The 26,741-nt window shown below is 39.3% G+C and overlaps 1 protein-coding gene across 1 annotated transcript in view; it reads right to left on the reverse strand.

The window, feature by feature from the left end:
- LOC146655767 (protein eyes shut homolog) overlaps positions 1-26,741 on the reverse strand; it is a 95,092-nt gene that overhangs the window by 40,188 nt on the left and 28,163 nt on the right. Inside the window, exons 4-7 of the mRNA XM_085428894.1 lie at positions 26,591-26,703; positions 26,042-26,298; positions 16,162-16,338; positions 7,021-7,171 (exon numbers count right to left, since the gene is read on the reverse strand). Coding sequence (XP_085285020.1) covers positions 7,021-7,171; positions 16,162-16,338; positions 26,042-26,174 — 461 coding nt within the window. The 5' untranslated portion in view covers positions 26,175-26,298; positions 26,591-26,703. The remainder of the gene's footprint in view (positions 1-7,020; positions 7,172-16,161; positions 16,339-26,041; positions 26,299-26,590; positions 26,704-26,741) is intronic.

A 26,741-nucleotide genomic window follows, 5' to 3' on the forward strand; every position in this document is an offset into this window, starting at 1 on the left:
TTTAAAAATGAGTACAACTACTTTATGTGGTGTAGATAGCTAGAAATATGACCTACAGCTCCACATTATAATCGCCACACACATACACACAAGCCCAAAACCAAACAAACAAACATATGAATGAATAAGAAGGAAAAGAAACAGTGGTTTTCTCTAATGTAGGGAAGAAACTGTGATTTCTTATTGGGCCCCTTGTGCACCATTCATTTCTGGGTCTCACAGGACCCACGCAGCAAAGTTCCAGTTTGAGGTAAACAAACAGAGACGGATAAATATTTCTCCAAAGACAGACCACACCACAATATGGCTGTGATCATTTTCCTAACTCAATCATCATTTATGCATTTGTTCATCTGGCTAATGTTCTAATCATGAGTGATTTGTCATCTCTAACATCCTCATTTAGACTGCGTCTGGTGTGTGACTAATTAAGGGCAACTGCATTACAGCAACTTTCCGGAGGATCACCACTGAAATATTACCTGGAATGTTAAGGGACCTTGCAAATATTTTCAGGACTGCACCTTTACACAGAGGTATTTGTTAAACCTGAAGGTGGGTGTTTGTCTCTACAATCCAATAAGAACATTCCCTCTTCACAGTCCCCTGCAGACAACTAATAATAAAGGAGGACAATCATTAAAATATTACTTTTGCATGAAACATCTGAAAGTATTGGCAACAGATGGCAGTAAAACATCATGCACTGCACGGTGCCCTTGCAACAGTTTTTAGTGTCTGGGGGAAAAAAGGCACAAAAAAGCCTTGTTATTCTAGCCATATTTCTGATTCTTACAAAGAGCAAATCATAATGTGTAACATGTAAGTTGTGAAGTTATCATTTGTGAGTCATTTGATTGATTTAAGTGTCTGTTAGTTCTGCAAATGGAGACTATGCTCAGTAGGGTTTATTATCAGTGAGCTGTAGCTGGCACACACACACAAAGAAGACAAGTACCAACTGTTACTTTGATATTCTTATTAGCACAACAGGTCGCGGCGCTGCATCTGATTTAACTGAAAATAACCTTACATATGGTTACAAATCACACCACTGCACCTATTGCACAAGATATACAAAGGGGTCTGTTTGTTGTTTTTGTTGTTGTTTTTTCCATAAGTGCAACATGCTCTTTATCAGATCATAAACTACACCTACATTGACTGTAATGGCTGGCTCTGGTGCAGTTACTTTCACACAAGCAGCACTGCAGCATTTGCTGCATAATTTGTGCTGTGACTGGCAAGCCTCAATTAATTTGGGTAGCCTGTGTTCTATCATTATATCTCCAGCAATACAATTAGACAGCACACAGCAACACTCGTGGTATTGTGAAGCTTCACAAAAGAAACTCCAAGTGAGCAGGCAGGGCTGCTGCTGAATCTTTCATGGGAGGACTTGTCAATACAACTCTGAATAGTGTGTAATTGATACATATACCTTGCTGTGAAAAAAAAAAAGGACGTGGTTTCAAAAACAAAAACGGCCCTTATTAAATCAGATACTTTTGAAACAAGCGCACATATGGCGTGCCATTTCCCCAAATACATTTTTCTCTATTACTCTCCAAAGGATTAATACCCAGCAGGGAAGTGTTCACTTGTAATGTAGCAGTTTGGTAATTACTTTCACAAACTGCAAAGGGGTTATGTACCCATTAATAGGATAGACGCAAATCATAAGATTGATCTAACCACATCGTATAACAAAATGCACCATTGATTGACTCGCACTAAAATGCCCTCTTAGTTCTATATCAGCAAACATTATGCTGAGTGAAGTAAATCAGCGTTTCGGAGCTGAAGAGGACTCGAACTCAGAAAGCGGAGTTTCCAATGTTTCTGTGACAATAATTCAAAGAAGTCAGATTCCCCGACTCCCTGAGATGCCCTGAAATAAGTTACTTTTTTGAAATTCTTTCCAGTGTTTCTTCTCACAGCATAAGTCTGTTTTCTTCCTGGTACCAGCGGCTGTTGCTAGGAGACATTTCACACCCACATGTTCATTTTTTTCTACAAAACTATTCGATGATCACTGAACAGGCCATTAAATATAAGTTTAACGATTAAATAATTAAATAATCGTTAAAGTTCAATATGCGATGCAAATGATAGCATGCTCGCTGAATTAAAAACTGAACGAGAAACTAAAGTCGCCATTTTTTAAATTCTTTTATTATTGTGAAAAGCAACAGTTAGAGAATCATAATAATTTAATCAGCAACTAATAATTAATGCTCTTCCTGTTATTTGCTGTCCTGTGTTTTGTGGTCAGAGCAAGCACATACTATTTCAGGACACACAGGAAGGGCATAGCAAGAGCTGCATTAGAAGAATCGTGAACCAGTGTTTTGTTTTCGTTTATCGGAGCTGTAGAGGAAGTAAAAGTCTGGACATCATGGCCTCATCCATTAGTCATAGACTTGGTTGACTGATCCTTGGCTCATTCTGTTCTGTGCTGGAGGAAAGACACTCAAGAGTATGTGTACAAAAACATTGCTTGGACAAAACAACCCACCTATAATGTGGCTGTAATGTGAATACGGTGCTAATTTAAAAGAAAAGTGATTTAAGGGATCTAATTATGAAATACACATTCACTGAGAAGCACTTCATTAGGCAAACCTGTTCAATTGCTCATTATCACAAATCATCCAATTCCGTGGGAGAAACTCCGAGCATTTAAACACGTAGAAAGGGTCAAGACGAGCTGCTGCAGTTCAAACCGAGCATCAGAATCGTGAAGAACGGTGGTTTAAGTGACTTTGAATGTGGTACGGTTGTTGGTGCCAGACGAGCTGGTTTGAGTATTTCAGGAACTGCTGATCTACTGGGATTTTTTTCCACACGGCCATTTCTAGGATTTACAGAGAATGTTCTGATAGAGAGAAAATATCCAGTGAGTGGGAGTTCTCAGGGTGAAAATGCCTTGTTGTTGCTAGAAGTGAGACTGCACTGAGCTGACAGGATGGTAACAGTAACCAGAATAGCCACTCGTTACAACCAGGATATGCAGAAGAGCATCTGTGCAGGCAGATCAATTTGAACCTGAAGTAGCAGCAGAAGACCACACCGGGTGCCCGTCCTGTCAACTAAGAACAGAAACTGAGGCTACAGCTCACACAGACTTACCAAACCTAAAAAGGAGAAAAGTGGAAAAATGTTGCCTGGTCTGATGAGCCTCAATTTCTGCTGCAGCATTCAGATGACTGGTCTGAATTTGGTATGAAAACCATGAAAACCTGGATCCATCCTGCCTTGTTTTTGCGGCTCAGGCTGCTGATTGAGGTGTAATGTGTGGGCGGTACTTTGTGGGGCACACTTTAGGTGCCTTAGTACCATCGTTTAAATGCTATAGCCTACTTGAGTATTATTACCAACCATGCCAATCCCTTTATGGCCACAGAGTGCACGCCTTCTGATTGCTGCTTTCAGCAGGACACGGTGCCATGTCAAAAAGCCCAAATCATCTGAAACTGGTTTCTTGAACAAGAACAACACTTTGCTCAAATGGCCTCCACAATCACAAGATCTCAATCCAACAGAGCACCTTTGTGATGTGGTGGAGCAAAAGATTTGCATCTGCAACATCTGTGTGATGCTCTCATGCCAAGACCAAAAGTCTTGAGGATTGTTTCCAGCCTCTTGCTGAATCTATGCCATGAAGAATTAGGACACGAATTAGGACAGTTTTAAAGGGAAAAGGAGAGTCCAACCCAGTATTGTCAAGGTGTACCTAATAAAGTGTAAATACAGATGTACATTTCTTTTGAAATCAAAGCAATTCAAGACAGAATTAAAACAACCTGCAATACTACCCTATGGCATCACCAAAGAAGACTAAAGGCAAGTTTTTTTGAGAATCTTTGCTTTCAGTGATCAAGCAGAACGCTGACATTTTCATCCTTTCAAACAAAGGTTGTAAGAAAAGACGTGATGACGAGGTATTCATGCACTGCTTCTACACAAACTGAAAATTTGGTGCATTTTCAACAGTAAAAAACATCAACATGAACATCAAAACCCAGAAGGTGCTAGACACAGGATCCTCAGTCAGACAAAAAAGAATATTTTTCAGTAAGCCTGAATCATACTTGAGACACTACTCCCATTCCTTTGACTGAAGAGAAAAAAGCACCAACAAAAGCAGCATAAATTTAAATAATCATGTCTGCCAGGGACTCCGAGTTCACCTCTGACAAGGTAAGAAATGTGATGCTGCAGAATGCTGTGTGTCATCCTTGTTGATCTTTGACTGAGTGTAAATGGAAATTACTCCAACAGTGAATGGCAAGTAGTACGGGATTCAGCTAAAAGCATACACACCTCACAAATGACCAGGGGAGCGTTTGGAGTCTGCCACTCTCAAATTTAATCGCAGCAGTATTGCCTTAAACATCCCCAAAGGAAAACTTCCCAACATCAAAAACCAAGCCAGCAACAAACATGTCCTCCCCAAATGAAAAATGACACAGCATCCCCCCTGCACACTCCCCTTTGTGAATTTATCTGGCAGCAAGGGGCATTTCAGCAGTGGCTTTTTGTCTTGCCAGCATTTGTCTGCTCTGGAGTGCTACAGCCCATTTGTGCTTTAAGTGAAATAATACAATTAAACATTTCTGGAGAGGGAAAATATAATACAAAGTTGCTGCCTTGTGGAAATGTTTTGCATGCTTCACAGCTGTTATCAATCTGCCTTTGCGTTACACACGGTTTTGTGAAAACACAATGCACCGTAACACCATTACATTTAGAAAATCTGCATAGCTATTGATAGCGTGTCTGAATAAATATAATATAAGTTATTATAATCCATTTTCCCGAAACCAAACTCAGTGTTTCTACACAGCCAAAGTGTTCATAATTCAATGGAAGCTCACTGGAGAGAAAGGTATGGACTTTATATTTCATGTATGTGGCAGCCAATTTAAACAGTCCTGAATGTTTCAGTGAAATGAATCACATTTTCCTTTTGAAGACCAACAAAAGGAAAATGTGATTCATTCAATTATGTTTACTGTCAGGACTGGCTTCTAAATTCTTGATTAAATATTCATAATGTCTTTTATCCCTTTGTTGAGGATGATTAGCAAGACGAAGTGGTGCACGACTGCTAAACAGTGTTCCTTCATAGCTAAGAGGATTTCAAATAGGGCGAGGAAAAGAAACATTAACACTCTTTATCATGGTTTTAAGTTGGATTTTTGCTTAATTATATGTGATCATAATGTAGGGAAAACAATTTAAGTAAAAAACAAACAAGCATTTTTGCATCTGCGACGTCGTACCCCGTGCAGCAGTTATGTCACCAGAAATAAAGCTTATGAAAAATGAGTGTCAATGTTTTCATACTATAGTACTGAAGCTTGGTCGGGTAATGTTGAATAGGCTTTGTAGCAACGCTGCTGTGTGGTGCAACAGACAGACATTTATGGGTATAACATGAGAAAGTCAAAGGGGTGTAACTGTATTTGTATAAAAACAGGTAAATGTTTTCCCTTTCCGATGTTAGGTGCAGTGGCACCACACAACCCGAGATGACAGCAAGATAGAAAAAAAGAGCATTTGAGAGTCATGCAAGAGGGAAAGATTGGGAAAAAAAATATGGAGATGAGACTGTGTTACAGTGCCTTCAGGCAATTTCAATTTTTTCACCGGTCATTGGAGTCTGGATTACAGTATTTACAGTTAGATACAACCACAGCACTGCACTGCATACATGCTGACAACAGCAAGGCATCTGTATTCAGTGTTGCCAACTATCACCCAAGGAAAGTAGGTACTCTGTGCTCAAACATGACTTGATGATGTCATGGGCTCATTTGCATATGAATAAAATTGCCGATCAGGAGCAAATAGAAGCAGAGCTCAGCAGCAGGCACTCTCTCATTTCTCCTGCTGGCTTACTCTGCCCCACAGTGATGAAGCCTCTAAGCCTTTGTGTGCAGTACAGAGACACAAGATCAGCAGTGCAGGGGGAAGGATGGCTGATCAGAACTATTTGAAAGGAACAAGCAATAAGTCAAAATATATATGAATCAGGTCTGGTAACGAGTCTACTGCCAAATGTTTGAAAGTGAGATGTTTTCCCATGATAAATCTAAAGAGTAGTTATATTTGTTGCTTATGCCTTTTCATAAGCAGTATTACTAAAGGACATAAAAAAGGAGCTAAATTTAGTTACTAGTAAGATGGATATTTTGCTATTGTTTTTATGCAATTTGTGTATGCTAGTGGAGTTTTAAAACTGTTGATAGGTAAAAAATAATGCCGATAAGATGTAAACAATTTACATATTACTATTCATTATTTTAGTTCACAAATGTACAGTTACAGTATGTAAAACACATTTTAGCCAACAAACAGAGATCAAAAACATTCATTTAAAGAAGATTTAGATTGTTTCTACTATTGACTGTTCCAGATCCCGATTTGCTCCTGAGCTTTTCCCAGTCTGTGGAAGGCCATCAACCTACTGTTTACCTCAGCTGGCAATGCTGACTGAGAAGTGTCCACCTTCTTTTACGCTAGAAAAGTCTGTAACATTTTGTGAAAGGAGTCCGTTATGGGTGGATGTAACTTTGTTGGAGTCTGTTGCTTGAAAGACTGTAACGGGAAAGTGCGATTTTAAGGACAACTGAGCCTAACATTAGCGGGCATAATGTTAGCTTACAACTAGTTGTTGTTTACTCAGCTCTTGTCAGCTGTACAGACAATGAATGTTGATAACAAATTATTGAGACAATATCGGGAATACACAAGCATGATGAACACATTTTGATCCTCTTTGATCCTCCCACAACAGTATTTTTAATAGATTTATAATAGCTTTTATGAGAATGCATCAGTTTGTTGGAACCTATGAGTACAGTTTTCTTTTTTCTATTAAATAACTTCAAAAAATGACTGACTGTACCTTCAATCGTTCTAGGCCTGCTTGACACATGTTACAAAAAACGTTCTTCCCTGGCAGTTGAATTCTAGGTGAATGACAGCAAAGTAGAAGCACCATATCGTTACCTGATGGTGACTGACGTCCATCTGTTGTTATTGATGTTCTGATTTACAGCTGCATGCAAAATATGACTGCCACCACAACCAAGTTTAGCAACAGGGCTTCCATCTTGAAGGAAAACATGAAGGAACTGATCCCCAAAGTTCTGCTCCTGAGCTGGAAAGGTAAGAAAATCACAATTAGTAAATAGCCTCTTTTTGCATATTGCTGTATTGTATCAGTACAATATTCGTTACATGATTTCAAACTTATCAAAGATACTGAGTGTATAAAATGAGGCCCCTTTGTGTGTGACTTTAAAATCTGAAAATAGAAGATGATCTGATTTGAACATGTTCAGTTGAGTAACTACGGTAGCTGCACAGGGCTTCTTCCATATGCTTTCCTCACATTGTATGCTAATTTTTCAAAATGATCTTTAATCTCTGCTGTGTGATGCATTTTAATGTGTTAAAAATAAAGATGCAATACAAATACAAATACAAAAACAGAGGTAATATACAGGACCACTACCTGACACCTGAGGGAAGATTGCTATCTGCCAACAAATGCCATTACACAGTCAAAATACATGCCTCCTTGAAGCTTACAAAGACCTAGTTCACATTGCTGTGAGTTCTACAATAAATGCACAAACTGGGCAATCATTCCCTCAACAAAACAGCTAAGAATAAACTGACTTAGACCTGATAAAATCTAAAGTGTAAGGCTTAAAAGGCATTGCAAGCACTCGCACTGTTTTTTTTGTTGTTGAAGGATTAAATTAGGATGGACCAAATGGCATACAAATCATTCAGTCTTAGCAGAGTTAAAAGTAACAAGAAAATATGAAAGAAATAGATAGAAATCTACTCAAAGGTCATGGAGAGCTCAATTGAAAAAGTATAGTGAATAATAATCAATTCTCGCTGAGAGATCGAAACTTTCCACTGGATACTCCCACCTACAAGGGGGAAATTGTTGAAAAGAGAAGAGAAGAGAGAGGAGACTGATTCGAGATAAATCTTCTCTGCCCACTGCTGCAGACACCGTGTTAGTAAAGACCTACAAGGAAGTAAGTACAGGGCTCCTTGTCCCTTATACCACTGGTGGAAACTGAAACTTTGGTCCTCACTGTCTGACAGACCTCCTTAAATCAAACTGCTCCTTTCACAGTCTGAGCTATATGAAGCTATCTGAGACTTGGCATCGAACATAAAGCGCTGTTCACTTATGAGTAATGATTCATATTATAACATACCAAGACTGCATCAATATGAGCTGAATCATCCCTGTGTGTGTGCCACACAGGAACCACACTATTCAGAGCTACTAGGATAACAGTAAAATGTTTTTTTATTACCATTATGCCATGGTATGGTTAGCAGAAAGCAGTGAGTTTTCTGCTTCAAAAGATAAAGATCCACTCATGTGCACATAAACACACAAGTTTTCAGTAGGTTTATTGCAGGGAGGAGAGGTAAGAGGTAGCAAGCAAGAGGGTATCCTCAGGATATAAGTATCTTCCCCATGGATCACTCTAGTAGGTCTCATTCTGCCTGCCTACCAGGAGAATGATTACCAGGTACTTTTATCACAGCTTGGGCTCTCAAGATCCAAAACATTTTTTTTTTTAAATTTAAGCAGAACAATCTTGCGACTGGAGGACTGATGGTAAATCTACATTTTGCTCCTGCTGGAAAAGCCTCTGGGAAATGGCAGCTGGTGCGACTTTTCCCCAACCTTTGTGGTCTTGATTGCAAAACAGGAATATGACCTCTACAGTATGTCACTTAACTCCAGCACATTATATCTCAATGGGAGATTTTGAGTGTCTTGCAAGTGAGACAGTGCATTGTGGGAGCGACAGCCAGCAGCATGAAATTCTCCCCCACACACACTATCGAGGTCTTCAACTGTCTAAGAACACAGGAGCAAAAGGGGAGCAACATAAAATGCAGCAGGGAGACAGAGACCAAACTTGCCCACTGTCAGGGAAGACATTCCTGCAAGTCAGAGGACTGAACAGCAATAGTGCCCAGTTAGAGGGACCTAAAATATTTCTTTGTTTCCAACAGGGCTTATAGGGCACATTTCAGCTGAATTACAGAGGGCGACAGGGGACCACACACCCAGAGGGAACTACTGAGTAGACTCAACACAATCAGGGTTGGCCTATTTCATTTCACAATGACAATGGTAACTGCGTCAAAACTCTTTGCTAGGCTAGGACCAGGACAGAGGTGTGTGGGCAGAGACATTCCTGTGGCATCTCTCTTGAAGTAATGAAATGAGTGGAGGATTTGGACACCGGAGAAAAATTGAACAAAAGCAGAGCTTGTTGTTTTAAGGGTATATGGCAACTCATGTGAAAGCTCAGAACAATTCCTCCAGGGCAAGAAGGGCATCAAGAAAATCCCCATCTCTTTGTCCACAGGAGGCAATGCTTAGCTTAATATGCTACACTCAGATAAATGTATTCTTTAAGCCGACCATTCTTTGTCTTAGGAAACAACAGGGATGCATTTAACAGTGCAGTGCCATACTACAAGCCACTGTTGCAGAATGACACACAGGAATAAATATCTCACTCCTATAATTTTCTGATCTTTGTTCTGCAGAAGGGTAGGACTCTTAGCCCAAGAAAAAATAGCAGTAGGGACACTGTAGGTAGCAAGGCATCATTCATAGTAGAATAAGAGGCTTTTAAATGGCTTCATTTGTCTGGAGCATTTAATTAGTTTGCATCCTGCTCGAAGAGATAAAATTACTCTCATTCACTTGTTCAGTAATCTTCCTTTCTTGGTCGTCTGCTCTTCTGTATGATCATGCTGCCAGCACATGATTTCATCCAGAGACACAGTATTCATTGTTACAGCTTTCCTAAAATGTCCTGTGGTCGTGGCATGGATCCTCCGTGGATCCGGCTCATGCTGTGGATGCTTTATAGCATCAGAATCTGGGAAGTTTGGAGACTGGGTCAGTGACTAATAATGCTTTTGGTGGGCAGAATGTGACAAATTAACATCCAGTCAAAAGTCATAATCCACAGTTCGGCAGTAGAACACCGCAGTGTAACATGTAATCAGATTTTTCAGTTCACCTCTCAGTGATTTAATAAATCTCAGCGGTATTTAAGATGTAAAAAATTGTGTCCAACTTGCCTTTTGTTGTCATTCAAATCATAAAAGTCAACCTTCTTTTGATACCGTTCTCAATAAAGGTGTTAACTCTGGATCGTGCCTGCAACAGTACCAAACCGCTTTGTTATAAAATACATCTTATGCAAGAGACTTCATGTCAAGGGCAGAAAAAACACATATTCTGGTGTTCATCTCTATTTGGCGATTTCCATATATCTATCTAAAAAGGCTCAGCTGATTCCAGTATATTAAAAGTGCTCTTTTTCACAAATTATTACAGGGCTGGCAAGCGTCTGAGAAGCTGATAAATCTGTGTCCAGTCTGAATCCTTCCAAGAGCCTTTGTTTAGTCAAAAATGTATTGTTTGCTTAAATGCAAGCACCTGTTTAATTTTAGAGCAACACGGACTCTTTATACGTGAAGACAAAATGCAACTGATGAGTTGTTAAATGCAGTTATGTTTTGAATATAATCTTTAGTCAGCAGCATGAAATGAGATAATAATTTGAGATACACAGTACTTGACTTTCCTCTAGCAAACAATTGCTTTTGACGCTTTTTGCTTGTGGTAAAGTCACAAGGCATTATTAAAAAAAAGCTTGCGCTGAGAGGAAAAGCTTGAAAGTGGAAAGGAAATATGACTCAAACATTATGGTATGGTGCAAAAATATTCGGACACCCGGGGCCTGTTAATAGCAGTGCATATATTTGCTGTGAAAAACTTACATGAGGTGAGAAACAAGGGATGCTGCAGTTTTTTTTAAAATCACCTTCAGAAGGGTTTAAAAAACAATTATAATTTTAAAGCAAGCAGTGGGCGGTGCTGGTTGGAACAGGGCAGCAGCCAGTGAGTCACTTTAAATACTGAAGGAGACTGAAATGTTTAAGTCTGAATTTAACCTGCTGCTGTCATAAACATGCTGCATTCTGCCAAAGAAATGTAAAACTAACTAACCAGTAAAATATTCTTTAACAAAGCAAACAAAGCAAAAAAAACGAACAAAGGGCAAAAATTACATTAAAAGGGCAACATGGAATGACCATTTATTTTATTTATATAACACCGAATCACAACAACAGTTACCTCAATGAGCTTTATATTGTGAGTTTAAGACCCTACAATAATACAGATAAAACCACAAGAATCAGATGACTGTGAGCAAGCACTTTGGTGACTGTGGGAAGGAAAAACTCCCTTTTAATAGAAGGAAACCAGGCTCAGGGAGGGGGAGTCATCTGTCATCTACCAGTTGGGAGTGAGTGGAAGAAGACAGTACAAAAGACTAAGATATTGTGTATTAAAATACTGAATAATATCCTTTTTTTTTATTTTTTCAAAAACACAGTGGGCTGTCAAATGTTTATGAATGGACTAACAAAGGAAGCCTTACACTTCTTACTTCCTACTGCAAAAATAAGCCTCTCTCATCTCCTCTCAAATCAATTTCTGCTTAGCTCTATAACTCATTCGCTGCCAGATATTATTTTCTCTAGATGTCAATGTTGCAGCATCTTTTATTTTGCTATTTTTCTTCTGTAAGGATATTGTTTCCTACAGTCCCCATGGCCCTGTTACTCTGTGCTGAACTTAACAGAGCGTTCGTCCTTCTGCCAGTCGCTGTCACCTGTTTTCTCTCTCTCTCTCTCGCTCTCCCCCTCCCCCTCTCTCTTGCTCACCCCACCTCCTCTATTTTTTCTTCTCCAGCTGACAATTGAAGTCCAGGGGGAGACTCGCGAGTTTGCTTCAGGGAGAGGTGTAAAGAAAAGGGGGAGCAGAGAATAAGGAGCAGGTCTGGCGCGGAGAGTCTTCGCATCTCAATGCACGTCTTTTGGTTTTCTTCTGATTAACTTTGTCTGTTTGATCTCTCGAGTTTTCTTTTCAGTTCCTATTCACTGATGTGAAAGAGATGGGTGCTATATGCCAGGAAGTATTTCTAGATAAAAGGCACCGTGCCCACTATTTATGCTTTCTGAACATCCATCTCTTTTCGTGACAAGGCTCGCAGTCTGCTTTCTGTGCCAGTGAGATACTGTAAATATTACTGAGAACAGTGAGCAGGCGGATTTAATTGAACCAACTAACCTAAAATTATGACTATGTTTTGTAATTTACAGCCGTGTTCACGTCTACAATTGAGTGTGGTGAAAGCTGGTTTGGAATAAAGATGACATCAGGTTGAAACAGCAGTCAGTTTTTCAAACTGATCTATAGTATAAATCTGCAAAGGCTTAGACTGGTATAACTTATGATCCACACAGCTAGACAACTGGTGGCAGTGAATATATGAGGCGACTTATGCCAGGGTGGAAGTGAGACAATACTGCTATCTTGACGTCAAGTCACATCTGACAACTACAAAGGGGGTGTTACTGTACAACCTTTGAAACCACATTCTTTCAAATCACGTCGTTGTCTTTATTCCTTAAGAATAAAGATAAATTGTGTTACAGAGTCCTGATTTAAGTAATTATAATATAAGTGTTTCCTGTTATTGTTCTGCATATAGTACGGGAAAAATACTAATTAGAGAACTCAGGCAACAACTTGCATTAAACTGTGTAGTTTGTAATGCATAGCTTTGTATATAAAATACATAGCTTATGACTTATGACAGATGCAAATGCATTCTCAGTCATATTATGAAAAGCTTTTCTCGGGCAGAAAAAAAAGCTCCCTGAAGCTATATTCTTTTTATCCATGTAATATTCGGTTTTTCAAACAGAAAAGAAAAAAAAAATCAAAATTCATCATTTGACATTTTTAAAAAAGTCCTTAATAATATACCCTAAATCTCTGCAACACAAACCAAATGTAGATTTGGATTTTATAGATAAAGAAAGATTTTTAGCATATAATAAAAATGCACATATATTGGGAATATGTCATTTTAAAAAGACTTTTCATTCCTTAATTTACTGACTGGTTGATTTTTGAACACTGTAATTAAGCGCCCGTGTCAGACAGGATACCGTATAGCTGTCTTTAAATTGATGTTACCATTGTCTATGTCTATTTAAGGTTTAGCTGGCTGACCTTTCAAATACACCAACCCTATATAAAGCACTAATTTAGACTTCTATTACATTCTGAGTGCAGCCTAATTAACAGCTCTTTAAATACAAAGATTTAAGTCTTTGGTGCAACGCTAATTCACTCAGTAGCCATCGTGGGAGGCCAATGTCAGCCCAGTGAAGAAAAGTCAAGCTATTATTACCCCAAAGAATAGTAAAAGTAAAACCACCTTTCCCCCCCACAAAATAGCCTATAGTGTCAAAAGCACACAGAAAGAATAATTCTGTTAGTTCTTTCAGAATTAAACTGCATAACAAAAGTCAGCTGGTACAAGCATAACTTCCTAGTGATAATGTAAGACTGTTAAATGAATTAACATACACTCTTCTGCAGTTGCATCACATATTTTGGGTTCGAGGGGATATTTCACACCTGAATTTTAAACAACTCCTGGATTTACTCCTCGCCACTCTCATTACAGTTAGTCAAGCCAGAAATTCCACATTATGATCAAAGGAGAGGAAATACGGTTTAACCCTGAGGTGTACTGAGCTGTTTAATAGGTCCAGGACCTGTAGACGATGTCACCGATAAGAGGTTGATCTAGGTTACACCAGAAAGATGAATGTTATGATGTCTTCTGCTGGTGGGTATAGAATAAATTACCCATGATCGCCACACAATGTATGCTGATTACAGTTCTGTTGCACTTGCACCTGACTTGCTGTGCTGTAACACGGGAACAACGAGAGGCTCCTAAACTCAAGGTGGATGCAGTTTTTAGAGCGAGGAGCCGGTCCACGGAGACCCAGAGTTGGATGCTTTTTTATTAGAGCAGCTCAATGCGTTCATGCTCTGGATTCACCCCTAAGCTGGCTGATACTTAATATATGCATACATATTTTGAACAGATGTGTAATACACACAAAGCAGGGTAAATTAACTAAAGTTCTCATGGCTCAGCTTTCTCAGTCCTCAAAAAAAAAAAAAAAAAAAATCACTGACTCTTCTCTTCCCAAAACAATACTCCATTGTTATGAGGGTCTACTCGGGGTTGCCTGGCCTACCCACCCCAATCTTCTACTTTAACAAAGGAGAGTGTGTATGTGTGTGCACAGGTGTGGGAACAAAAGAGCTGGCAGCAGGCAGACATACAGTGTAGAGCTCACAGTGGACATAAAGGGTGATCCCAATACTATCTCTGCGTGTGAGTGTCCAGCTCTTGCCTTATGAGGATTCCTTTGTTCGCTTTTACCTCACAGCTCAATCATCAGCACTGTAACAGCAAAAAAACTCCCAGCTGTCGACAGAAGACAAGGCTATCTGTAATCCTCCACCAGAGCACTGTTTGCGTTTCCTTCTGAGAAGTACATGGTGCTCCTGACACATTATCTTAACATTTGGTTGTAGCTGAATCCACTTATTTGCTGAAAATGTCATAACTAATTAAACATTGACTGAATGGCAGCTATGGCACAAGATACTCTCTAGGTTTCTGTGTCCTTTTACTTGCAGCCTTGGAAACGTAAGAGCTGTATTTGTATCCCACAATTCCCTGCATCAATAGATGACTCACTGCATGCCCTGGGTGACATTTAAAGTCAGGCCAGTGGCTTTTTTTTAATATTAATACTTGAGATTGATCAGTGCATGTATTCTTTTAAAGTGAAAGGGAAACACAATAGACTATTGCTTTAGCCCAGACTCTTTACATATCTCTTGTGTAATAAATATGCCGCCACATTCTCTGGAATAATGTCCAGAAGGACCTGAAATTGTCAGAGCTGGTTACTTTGGGGGGAAACTGAAGTCATTTCAAGGATGGAGAAAATAGCAGCCTCGGTCAGGGTGATTGCTCCTAAATTTGCAGTCAAACTGTTTTTGAGATTCGATGTGTTTCGCCCTTGATTTGTTTCACTATACATGAAATGGATATTGTGTCTGTGTAGTTTGATAGTTGTAACTAGGTTTGCTGCTGTCTTGGCCAGACCCTTCTTGAGATTTTACGTGATTAAAATGAAACAATCAAACAAGAAGAAAATATCTATATGTAAAATAGCATTAGGTACGTTTTGAATATGTTACAGAACGCTGATCAAATGCGATTCTCATTCACTCTCGTATTTCTTGTTTTCTTTGGCATAACAACTGTTGCAGAGCAGTTGTGTTTGCTGGAGCTTATGTAAACATGTCAGTGTAATCAACTTCTGAAAACATGACGTTCCCACAGAGGAGGTCGAGAGCATCTATAAAGAGACAACGAGCATGACAGCAGATGAATTTTTGCTGCTTGTCCAGAAACCATTAAGCAGTATAGACTTGTCTTCTGAGAGGCTCTTATCAATGCCACTATGTCTGTTTTCTGCAAATAAACCTGTTTCACTTGTTCTGCCAATCACCCAAGAGTCAAGATGCATTCTGAAGACGTTAACACATTCTCTTACATTTACTAAGACAATATATATTTTGTTTAATTCTGAGGAAATAAGAGGAAATGGCTTTTTAAAAGCAAATTATTGCATCTGGACAAGAAATAGTCCAGCACACAACCCCAAAGTGTACTTCTCATGAGTACACTTTGTTTTTGTGCAGATTGCACAAATGAGATGTTAATGAAATGCTAATTTGTGAAATTTAGAGTTGGTGGCTATTGGAATTGTGTTAATTTCAGAAAGCACAAGATCAGCTAAGCAAATAGGATGCTGGCTCTGGATTAAATTTAAATGTAAATGACACAAATAAGCTATTGAGCCTCTGATTTAACTTCCTGAAAACAAAGCAAACTCATTTTTTGGTGTAAATGTTGATACAAGTAGAGGAATTTCCATCAATGGCAGCTGAATTACTTATTGGATAAATTAGCATCTTCTTGCACGACAATGCAGTATAAAAGAAGTGATGGCTTTTATTTCACCTTATATTACACCTGTAAAGATATAGTTAAGGGGGAAACACTCTATTATAAGGTTCCTTTGCAGGTCTTTACTGGTAATGGGAAAGACTGTACTCACTGTAGAGGATCGTTCCTTGTCTGGATCGGGTTTTCACTGTCAAACAGAGAAAAACGGGGGTGTCCTTGACTCCTGCGGGTCGATTATTGCTGACACCAGAAGGCTGGAGAAGCAACGCAAGCGGCCGTAGCTCCAAGTAGGAAGTTCCATCGAATGAAGGGATATATACTGTGGCATCTGGAAACAAGCATTAGATGCAAATTGATGCTTTGAGCTTACATGGTGTAAGAGAATTAGAATTGTAATATTACTTGGACAAAAAAAACCCCTCATACACACTTTATTGACCATTAGACAATATACTTATATATAAATGAAGAATGACATATCTTGTAAAAGCAATGCCCTACAGGGCTGTTGTTTGCAAACAGAAGAGCAAAAACTGGCTGCTGTGTGCCTTTGCAGCATAGACAGCCATCTGTGTGCAGAATCAGCAGGGCCTTGTCAGGGCTATGTGCTAGAGTGTCATTTCCCATTGGATGACAAAGTGATATGACTATAAGGAGAGGTGGAGGAGGTACACACTCAGGTCATCAACTTCGCAAGCCTGTGATGATATGTTGGCCTTTACACAAAGGACTTTGTACACCTGGTGGATAGCTTACTGCTCAGGTACATGACAGCCAATTCAAAATAGGCCACCTTGACTTCAGCTCAGGGGATTCTAACAAAACAGTCCAGCTCTCAAGTTGAGAGCTCATAATATACAATATGTGTTGGGTACAAAAAAAATAGAGAGATATTTTTTTATTGCATGATATATGAGAATGTTCTTTCATGACTCCAGTGTTCACTTTTTTGCGTTTTGATGTTGGATCAAATGGATTTTTAAAGTAGGATGTGAATGATTGACAATATTTAGAACAGACTACAAAGTAAAAGAAATGGAATAAGAAGAATATGAAGTTGTAGCAGGGGAAATCTCTAGGGATGCCTATAATGGAGGCGATATTATAGACTAACTTTATGCTTATACAAGGTATGGTTAAAAAGTTCTCGAACTCCATCGATAAAAACCCCTGCTATGTTTATGAAAGTACAGTTCTGACCACTTGCAGTGATAAGAGGGGTTAGGTCTCTGGCTGCAATGCTACAGGGAAAGCAGAGGTTGGAGACCGTGACATGAACAGAATTACTACGACTGTGTGCAACGAGCTTGCGATCTCATCTCGTTTGACATGGTTGCTTTCAAGATGGGGACCAGAAATGTTACCACTCGCAGTCAGTTGCCATCTTCAAAACGATTATGATATGTTAAGAAAGCGATAAAATGGCAATAAGGCAGAGTACGTCTGCTGTTTGTGACTGAATGGAATCATGTTGGCAATTACGTGCAATCTGTTTGTGATAATACACGATTAACTGAAGTAAATTGGCAAATATCGTAAATCTTTTGCCATCTGTTGCAAATCTGCTGCCTTTAACATACACAAAAATTCATATTAACTACTGACATTCAGAGTCCAGCCACATACTCACATATCTGAAACAAGAATGTAGAAATCGTTCCACAAACAGTAGTTGCTGATGAACAGTGATTTCATCAGTAAAGAGATACATGGCAGACAAGTTGAGCTGAATCTAGTTGATTGCAGCATGTTGGAATCTGTCCATGTTTATGAAATATCATTTGCAAACCTTCCCCATTCTTTTTGGAGACAGTTTGCCTCCCACCGGGCAACCATTTGGTCACAGGACGCAAAAGTTAGCAAACCTTGATTTTTAGTTGTAGCAAGGAGATTGCCATTCTTACTTTACTCTAGTGTGACAGCACCAGAGGAGGTACAGGCCTTATGTTTTTATCTTTTATATGAAATATTTGAGGATTTTTGACCAACCACAGATGTTATTCAAGTAATGTGCTTATAGACATGTATACCTTACCACAGCTCTGTGACACTACACGTTTATTTAAAATCAGGTTAAAGGTTAATCCGATATCTAATGTTTTCCTGCAGCAAACATTGTCTTTTATATGTGCTCAGCCTTACTCACATTATGCAGTATTGTTTCAAGGTTTTGAGAAAATGCATTCTCCTGTGGTCACATTTATGCAGCGTATTGTAGCCTGCTACTGGTTTGTGTAACTGGCTGCAGCTCTTTTTCAAAAATTACTGTTGGGCTGCTTGATTTGTGAGTCAGGAACTACTCTTGGACAGCTAATGCATTGTTAGTGGGTTCACTCATGGCAACAGGGATAACGCAATTCCTCTGTATCAGTCATTCGTGTCAACAGGGCATTCTGAAAATGGCCTTAATGAGCCTAGGAAAAGGATTCAAGTCGTACAGTAAGTGAAAATATCACCAAGGTGAATTGCAGGGTTTGACAATAAGGACTGTCCAGTGGCCCGGGGGCCCATGGGACACTGACTTGGTCCAGTTTAATGATCAGTCGCTAGACCAACACCAGAGATGAGTTTCCCGTCATATCATTTTTCACATAGTTATATTCCTTTTTTTTTTTTTTTTACTTTGCTTGGACTGAAGAGCCGCTCAGACACTTTCCTACCCTCGCTGATTTCCTGACCAACCAGAGCACACGAATCCTCCGAGTTGCACATAGAATTATGTGGAGCAGACATGACAGCCAATGCTTCAAATTACACAGAAAGAGAAAACAAAAATTGTGTTGCTTTTGTTGTGGAAGGCGTGGTTTCCTTGGGGGTGAAAATGATAAATCAATCCTATAATATCTGTTGGCAATTTCTGAGTAAGGAAGACTGAACTGGCTCATTTTAAAAGGCACCAGCCATTACAGCAAACACACACTAGATGCCCACATAAAGAGCTGCCAGCACCTAGCCAGTGAGTTGGCAAAGCAGGAATCTGACAACCCCTCATCAGGTCCAATTAATGTCAAACACGAAACGGAAACAAAAGCAGGAAAGGTTCACCACAATGTCTTTTCATTTTTTTTAATGGTTTATTATTTCTCCCAACTACATTTATAGACAAGGTTCCCACTTTCTGATAATATCATCTCCATGGTGGCACATTTGGCATTTTATAAGATGATTTTCTAACAAATATATTTGTTACTGTTATAAATAAAATCAGTATAATTAGCATGATTGTTTGGACTGGATAAGGTCAAAGGAAAAGATGTAAAAAGATGCAGATAGATACATAAAAAGGCACTTTAGGGAAAAACAAAAATGAAATGAAAAAGCTTCTTGGACTGATGTTGTGGTTAAACAAAAGTAGTTAAGGACTCAATTGAAAAAACCTCAACTTTCATTGTATTATTCATTTCTGGCCAACATCCAAAACCATGGCTTCAGATTCCCGAGAAGCAAAGACACAACTCAATGAGCTAAAAGCAGTAGGTCATGATTAATACACACCAAGCCTGAATAATGGTTTCACCTTTTATATCTTCTTCTTTCAACCATTTACTCCATGATGGTGTGTGTGTGTATAATTTTTGTAGTGTCTTTTAACTGATTTCTTGCATGCTTGATAGAAAGTCTTTGCTGAGGTCTACTACCTACTGTGCCTTCTCTGAAGAGACAATTTATCATACCTTAAAACTCTGATATGCTCAGCTGGACTGCTTTTATCTTGACAAAACCATGTGATGGGTGGCTAGGTAATATCGAACACTCACTGAACCAAAAGCACTAGCCTGGATTATGGTACATCCTACCAGCGGAGCACTTCCAGGGCCAAACATAAGTGAATGCACTCAAGCTCCTTAAGTAGGAACTGCTCATATGATTCAGACTAAAGCTGACTCCGATGTTTTTGGTCATAGTTGTTATTATATCGCATTTTATCAATTTTGTGATAAAAGAGATGTGTGCTGGCTGCAAATGTAGAGCCACATTTCTTTGTTGACTGCTAACACGTGTAGTTAGGGGCAGGGATAGCTCAGTAGGTAAAGTGGTCGCCCCATGATCGGAAGGTCGGCGGTTCGAATCCACTTAACGGCTACCCTGAGGTACCCCTGAGCAAGGTACCGTCCCTACACACTGCTCCCCGGGCGCCTGCTTAGTGGGCTGCCCACTGCTTCACTGAGTGAATGGGTCAAATGCAGAGAAAAACAAGTAATTTCCCCATGGGGATCAATAAAGTATCCATTATTATTATTATTATTATTAGTTGTGGTTGCAGTTCTAATGGAGCTGTGACCAAGTATACATATAGTACATACATAAATACAGTAAGTAAATGGTGAATGGCCTGTATTTATATAGCGCTTTACTAGTCCCTAAGGACCCCAAAGCGCTTTACACGTCCAGTCATTCACCCATTCACACACACATTCACACACTGGTAATGGCTAGCTACATTGTAACCACAGCCACCCTGGGGCGCACTGACAGATGTAAACACATTCATTATAAAAAAAAAAGGCACTTATGATCTATTAAAAGTATCATAATTATTACAGAAAAATAATAATTTGGAAAATAATTTAAGGAATGAAAAGCAAAAGGGTGGATTATGAATGATAACAATATAGATTTTGGTTTCCTTCATTTCCTTCTTTTTCTTCCTGCTCCTTTTCTTTTAGAGTAAAAAAGTATATTTCTGGAACACATTTAATGAACCATCCACTTACAAAACAGATGATGATCAGCATGGGGTGCCTTAAGAAAAATAAGTGTAATTTCAAACAGTATGTTTGTTTTTTTTCCACACTGAATAAATCTATTGCCATTACAAAGAAAAGCTACTGTCTTAATTTACTGAGACAGAGCACTGGGACTCTTTAACTTCACTGTATTACTTCAGTCTTACATGGCTAAGTAGGCAAAAACTATGGCTCAGATGAAATTAGCCACTCTCGTGTCGTGATTCATTCTTAACTGTTGGTAACACAATACTTCCTGGTTGTTGTTATTATTATTATTATTATTTTTGGATATGTGAAGTATGACATGTCAGCGTTTCATCTAGGACACAAACAAGTCCACATCATTAGTCACTATGCGGTATGACGTGTCTATAATTAACTGAGAGCAGGGGTGACTTGCTCCACTGTTCTCTTGTGCCCATTACTTAATTCAACAAGATGTGAAGACAAGGTTGTCACCTAGCAAAGATGCTGCAGCAATTCACATGCACAGACTTTGTCAGCATGTAAACAGCCCCGGGACTCTGTCTGCGGGCGAAGAACTAGTCTTGCAAAGCACATCATACGATGAGTGCCCACATGAGACTGCGCTCTGTTAAACCTGAGAGACTAGACTGCTTTTGAGGAGGTGCAATTTCACAAACTCAGCAGAAATGACACCAAAAGGCCACTGCTGATATTTAAAGGAAAAGTTTATGACAAGTTGAGGAATAAGCAGGAACTCACTGCTTGAAAGGGAAAGGCTGAGGGCACAACCCGTGATCGTGAGACTGTATCATCAGCTCTAACATAACAGTGGATATATTTTATCATGGTGGGAATTTACTACATATAATATGTAACAATCATGTCATAATGCAGGCTTGATTTATCAGGGTTCATTTCCAATTACGGTACTGAAGTCAGCCTTAAGCTTGCTCATGTGCAGCAGCTACAAATGATGATATTTTGTGACACTTTTTTTTTTTCCTGAACTTGAAATGGTTGAAAGAACAAATGAGTCAATGAATGAATCATATTCTCTGATCTCTACAGGCTGTTTAGACGCTGGCCAAAGGATCTTTAATAACCGGCTTAACAAAGAAGCATCTCTGTCATGCGAGCAAAGGGGGGGCACTGCTTTCCTCGACATAGCGCTCTCCCACGGGAAAATCGAATCAGTGTGAAGCCTTAAAAATAGCATCACTTTTGTTACAGCGCCTGGAGAGAAACATAATATTTCAGTTGATTACTTAAACACCTGTAAATTAGCATTTTGAGAACACATGGCAGATGTGTCAAATCAGGGTGCCAGGTGCATACAGGCTGCTCCTGCCACATTAATGACTGTTAATATTAGCTTTGAGCAGCGTTCTGTCAGGATTCCACATGTTTCATAAACATAAGATTATGCCATCTGATTTAGTCATTTACAAAGGTTGCAAAGGTGAACGCAAACCTAACACTGTTTTCGGAACAACTTTAGCACGAAGAAGAATGTAAATCTCTCAAAATTTTCTCTGCACGTATCACATTTAGTGGCTTCTGTTATCAAAAGATCCTAATTTAGTTAAAGCCCACACAGAGAGCATTCAAACTGTCAGAGAACTGAGTTTCTCAGAACAAGTAATATCTTCTCACATGGACACAAATAAGCAAAAATTGAAAACTATTCACAACTGATGGCTTAGATTACCTTTTGAAATTGTTTTTATTTTCATCCAGCAGAACATTGCTTTTGGTATTACTCACAACTAGGGTTGCCAACCGTCCCTTAAAAAACGGAATCGTCCCGTATTGAGCTAATAAGGGACGCACTTTGTCCCGTAATACAGTGAGAATCAAAAGTAGTCTATAAATGTTAATGGAATTAACGCTTTGTTTGAAAACATAATTCCCAGCCCCTCTCCTGCTTTGTGATCAATGAGCTGACAGCACACTTATGACAATTTGAGTATGACAATTCAGATTACCGCTTATCTCATTGGTCGAGGAAAGGTCGCTTGCGGAGAAAATACCGGAAGACAACAGATGACCACAACAACAAGCATGGTCAACAGGGAAACATACGCCGACACTGCGGTGCAAGTCTCGGACGACAGTACACCTAAAGCTGGGCAGACACTGTGCAATTTTTTCAGTCACGTTATTCAGCTCCTGCTCAAACTGCACGATTGACTCACAGGGGTTAGAAGTTGGTAGGTCACGATGCAGGTCTCACACTATACCGCCCGATGCTCTGATGCGACCTGAGTGCTCACACTGTGCCTCCATAAAATGAAGGTTATAACAGAAATTCTGTTGCTCTCTCTGTCTTTCACTCACACAGACACACCACCACCATCAACTTTGCTAAATTGCTAATGAAAAACACTGATCAGGCAGCTGTGATTAAGCAGCAGTGTAAATCCAACTATTTTCACGGTTGTTGTGGTCGTGATAATTTTGTGATGCCACATCGAAAAGGCTCGGATGAGCTTTCCAAAGTTCTACAAGTTGCGCCTCCATCGCTTGTGTCCAGATCATCTTTTTCACCGACGTTTACGTGTTTGCGCGTGAGCAGTGTGAGCGGCTGCGGTGACACCCTCACGAGCGATTGATGATCGGGAGCTGCTCGTGAGGTGTTAATCGCTTCTCGTTACCCCACGTATACTACACGATGCACGATGAAGGCCAAAATTGGGCCGATCACCAAATCGGTCGCACGACTCAAAAATCGGCTCAAAATGGGCCAAAAATCGCACAGTGTAAGCCCAGCGTTAGAGCAGCAATGTTTGTTCGCTCAGAGAAAGAAAAAAAAAAAGGCTGCAAAAGTACGGGGAGGAATGGGAAAAGGAAAACATCTGGCTGGAAAAGTGCACGATAACACCTATAAAGCGCACTGCACTGTGTGCCGGCACACTTTTTCCATAGGCATGCTTCTAATGGTGGGCACATGAAGAACACGAGGGGCATGAAAGCTCGGGGAATCCTTAACCAATTTTTTGTCCACCAGGCCAGGCTGAAGCAGATATGGTATGTAAACACTGGTTTGTTTTTTTTAAACCCTCTGGTTAAGGTTAATATGGGCATGTGCAGTGAATAGCAGCGCTATGTGGCCAGAAGTGTGATAATATCATTTATTTTGTGTAATAAACAACTGCAAGGATAGATGATTACAACAAATAGATGACAGTAATACATAGATGAGTAATAATGATGAGTTAAGATGCGTAATCATGGGAACAAGCGGGTTTACAAACAGGAGCAGCTGATTAGCTTTAGAAAAGCTGAAATAATACCTCAAATGAAGCCAATTGTACTAAATGCACTATATGTGCACTGTTACAAGAATATTTTTCGTTCTATTGCTTTCTATTAATTTATATAATTTTAAGTTAAGCAGGACAGAGTTCTTTTAAAGAAAGATTTACTTATATTCTCAAAAGTTAAGCATGACAGGCTTCTGTTTAAGAAAGAGACCTGTTTTACTGTGTTAATGTTGTCATTTTGAGCTAAAAATAAATGGCTAAATGATCATTTGTTTCCCATATGGTCATATCACAAAGAATATGCATCTGCTCAAATCAAATTCAAGTCAAATGGTTAAAAAATAATTTCACACACACACACACACACAAAAAGAGCTACCACACTGGGAAGGGTGAAGACAACTGGGTTGCCCGGCCCTGGCCACGAGGTGTCCCTTATTTATTTTTCAGGGAGTTGGCAACCCTACTCACAACTGAATGTTGACTGTGTCCTCTCCCTTTCCCTGTCTAGCCACCTGTTCTTGCACATGGCACCTGCAGCTCAAACAATAAGAGTGGCAGGTTTAACACTCAAAATTTATCTGTTGTTATTTTTAAAACAAGAGATTAGGCAGAAATGGACAAAGAAAGGCTTCAGTTTTCTTTTTGTTTATCACTGTGATTTTACATAAGGAAATAATAGGCTTTACAGGAAGATTCTTATCGACTGTTGTTAGCTAACTAAGCTACTGTTAGCACTGTAGTTGCTAGTTCCCATATCATGATTTGACATTTCACCCACAAATTTTAAAACAGCACATCTTCTATCATCAATAAATAGTAAAGAAAGTTTTCAGGTAACATATTTAACTACTACTCTTTATTTTTTAATAGAATTTTTATGTTTGCCTGCTTTGTTTTCCGCTAATATCTTAGAGTGGATGGGACTAATTGATAAGGGGATGCAGTGATTTACGGCTTAAAACGAATGTGCAACAGGTTCCACCTATTTCAGGCAACGATGTTGGAGCCCCACAAATTACTAGTCATATGCTCTCTTGCCTCAAAATAAACATTGTTTTTCTACTACAGGTAGAAATCATCCAAGGAACCAGCACTCCTTATACTTATGCTCCTGTTTTCTTGGTTCTGAAAGGACAGCCACTGATAGAAAGAGGCTAAATTGATACCATTTGATTTCCAGTCCTCATTACGTTAACTTTAATTGCCCACCATATTGTAACAAGAAACAGGTCAAACACACCACAGTTAATTTAACAAATGTAATTAGCCATCAACATGTTTAATTCATATTAGAAGTACAATACTCTTTTAATCCGTGTTGAAATGTTAATCATATATTGTAGCTGCACTGCACACTGCTATCACAACACAGAATTTGAGATTTCTCTCAGCAGCTTGGCTTGCGTTATCAAGTACACAAACTATTAACTCACACATTCTAGTGTTACTTCTGTTATCCCTGACAGGAACTGACTACAATGGCAAAATACAGGAAGCATTTATTTATTTATTATTTTACACTTTCAGGATATCATGCATGGCAACAGAGGGATGTCAGGAGGTACATCAAGAGAACTGTGAAGGAATCTGCAAAGGAACAGCTCCTTGGTATGTGCGTGTAGTACTACCGTCTCCCTAGTATTAGTGTCGGAGTGTTTGGTACAAAATAAATATTTTTTGGTTGGGACAGACGTGAACGCTTCAGCTGAATGTTGAACAAGTGCTGCAAGGTCACATTCTCATTCTCAGCGTGTTCTAGGGGTGAACTTAGAAGCACACCAATGGTTTGAGCTGCTTATATAGATCTTTCATTTCATTAATCATATACTGAATAATTCACATCACTCAAAATTCCTAATGCAACCGACTATTCTCCCTCATAGTGAAACCTATTAGCCAAAGAGGCTCAGCATATATTAACCAACATAATTTGTTGGCTGTCTCTTGATGATTCCACTGTAGAGGTCACAGTACAGTAGGTCTTTAAGCTTTGTACAGCCTGTGTGTGGTCTATGTATTGTGTATATGAATGTAGCGTAAACACCACCAGGTGAATGCAAAAGCCTACCTTTTTCACAAAACGTTCCAGTGAAATGAAGCGGACAGTGACAAGAAAGCTGAGCTTCACCAGGTGGCTGCAGCTGAAGGCACGTCCCTCCGTTGTGGCAAAGACTGTCGCGGCAAACTTGAGGTTCATTCATTGGATGTTCTGGCGCTTGTGTGGGAACTGCAAACGTTGTTGCAAACACTATGTCAAAGGTAGGTGATTGAGCTTCCAGACTTGAGGAACTTGTTGTGGAGGCTTGTATGGCATGCACAGTGAATCTGGAAGATTGATCAAAAGTTTGAGTGGCCAAAAGCCAATCTGACATAAATTATACAGGCTTTAAAAAATTCTGATTTGTATTAAGTGAAATTACTCAGTAAATAAGAGGCGCAGTCATTTAACAAATAGACATATTTTTGACTGCAATCCCAGAAAGAAGTAGAGAATTCAAGTTTTATTTGTCATGATTACTAGTCAGCTTCCCCCTGGCTTCGGACAAAGTGTAATGCACCTTGGAAAAGTGAGTACAGTGTTTTTAGCAATAAAAACCAAAAAATGCAGAGACTTTACCTGCATCGAGCTATGTTGCTGCCAGCAATCGCATCCGATGTGTAGAAGCTCCTCAGTTTATTAATTTCAATGACTTCAAGACAGCCAGTGTAGTTGTGGAAAGGTTCTGCTTTCTTAAAAAATATATCACATGCAGAGAATTTATTTTATT

This window comes from Rhamphochromis longiceps, linkage group LG13 (genome assembly GCF_057381845.1).
Source record: "Rhamphochromis longiceps isolate RC_006_pf linkage group LG13, R_longiceps_female_GT1.1, whole genome shotgun sequence".
Classification (NCBI taxonomy): domain Eukaryota; kingdom Metazoa; phylum Chordata; class Actinopteri; order Cichliformes; family Cichlidae; genus Rhamphochromis; species Rhamphochromis longiceps.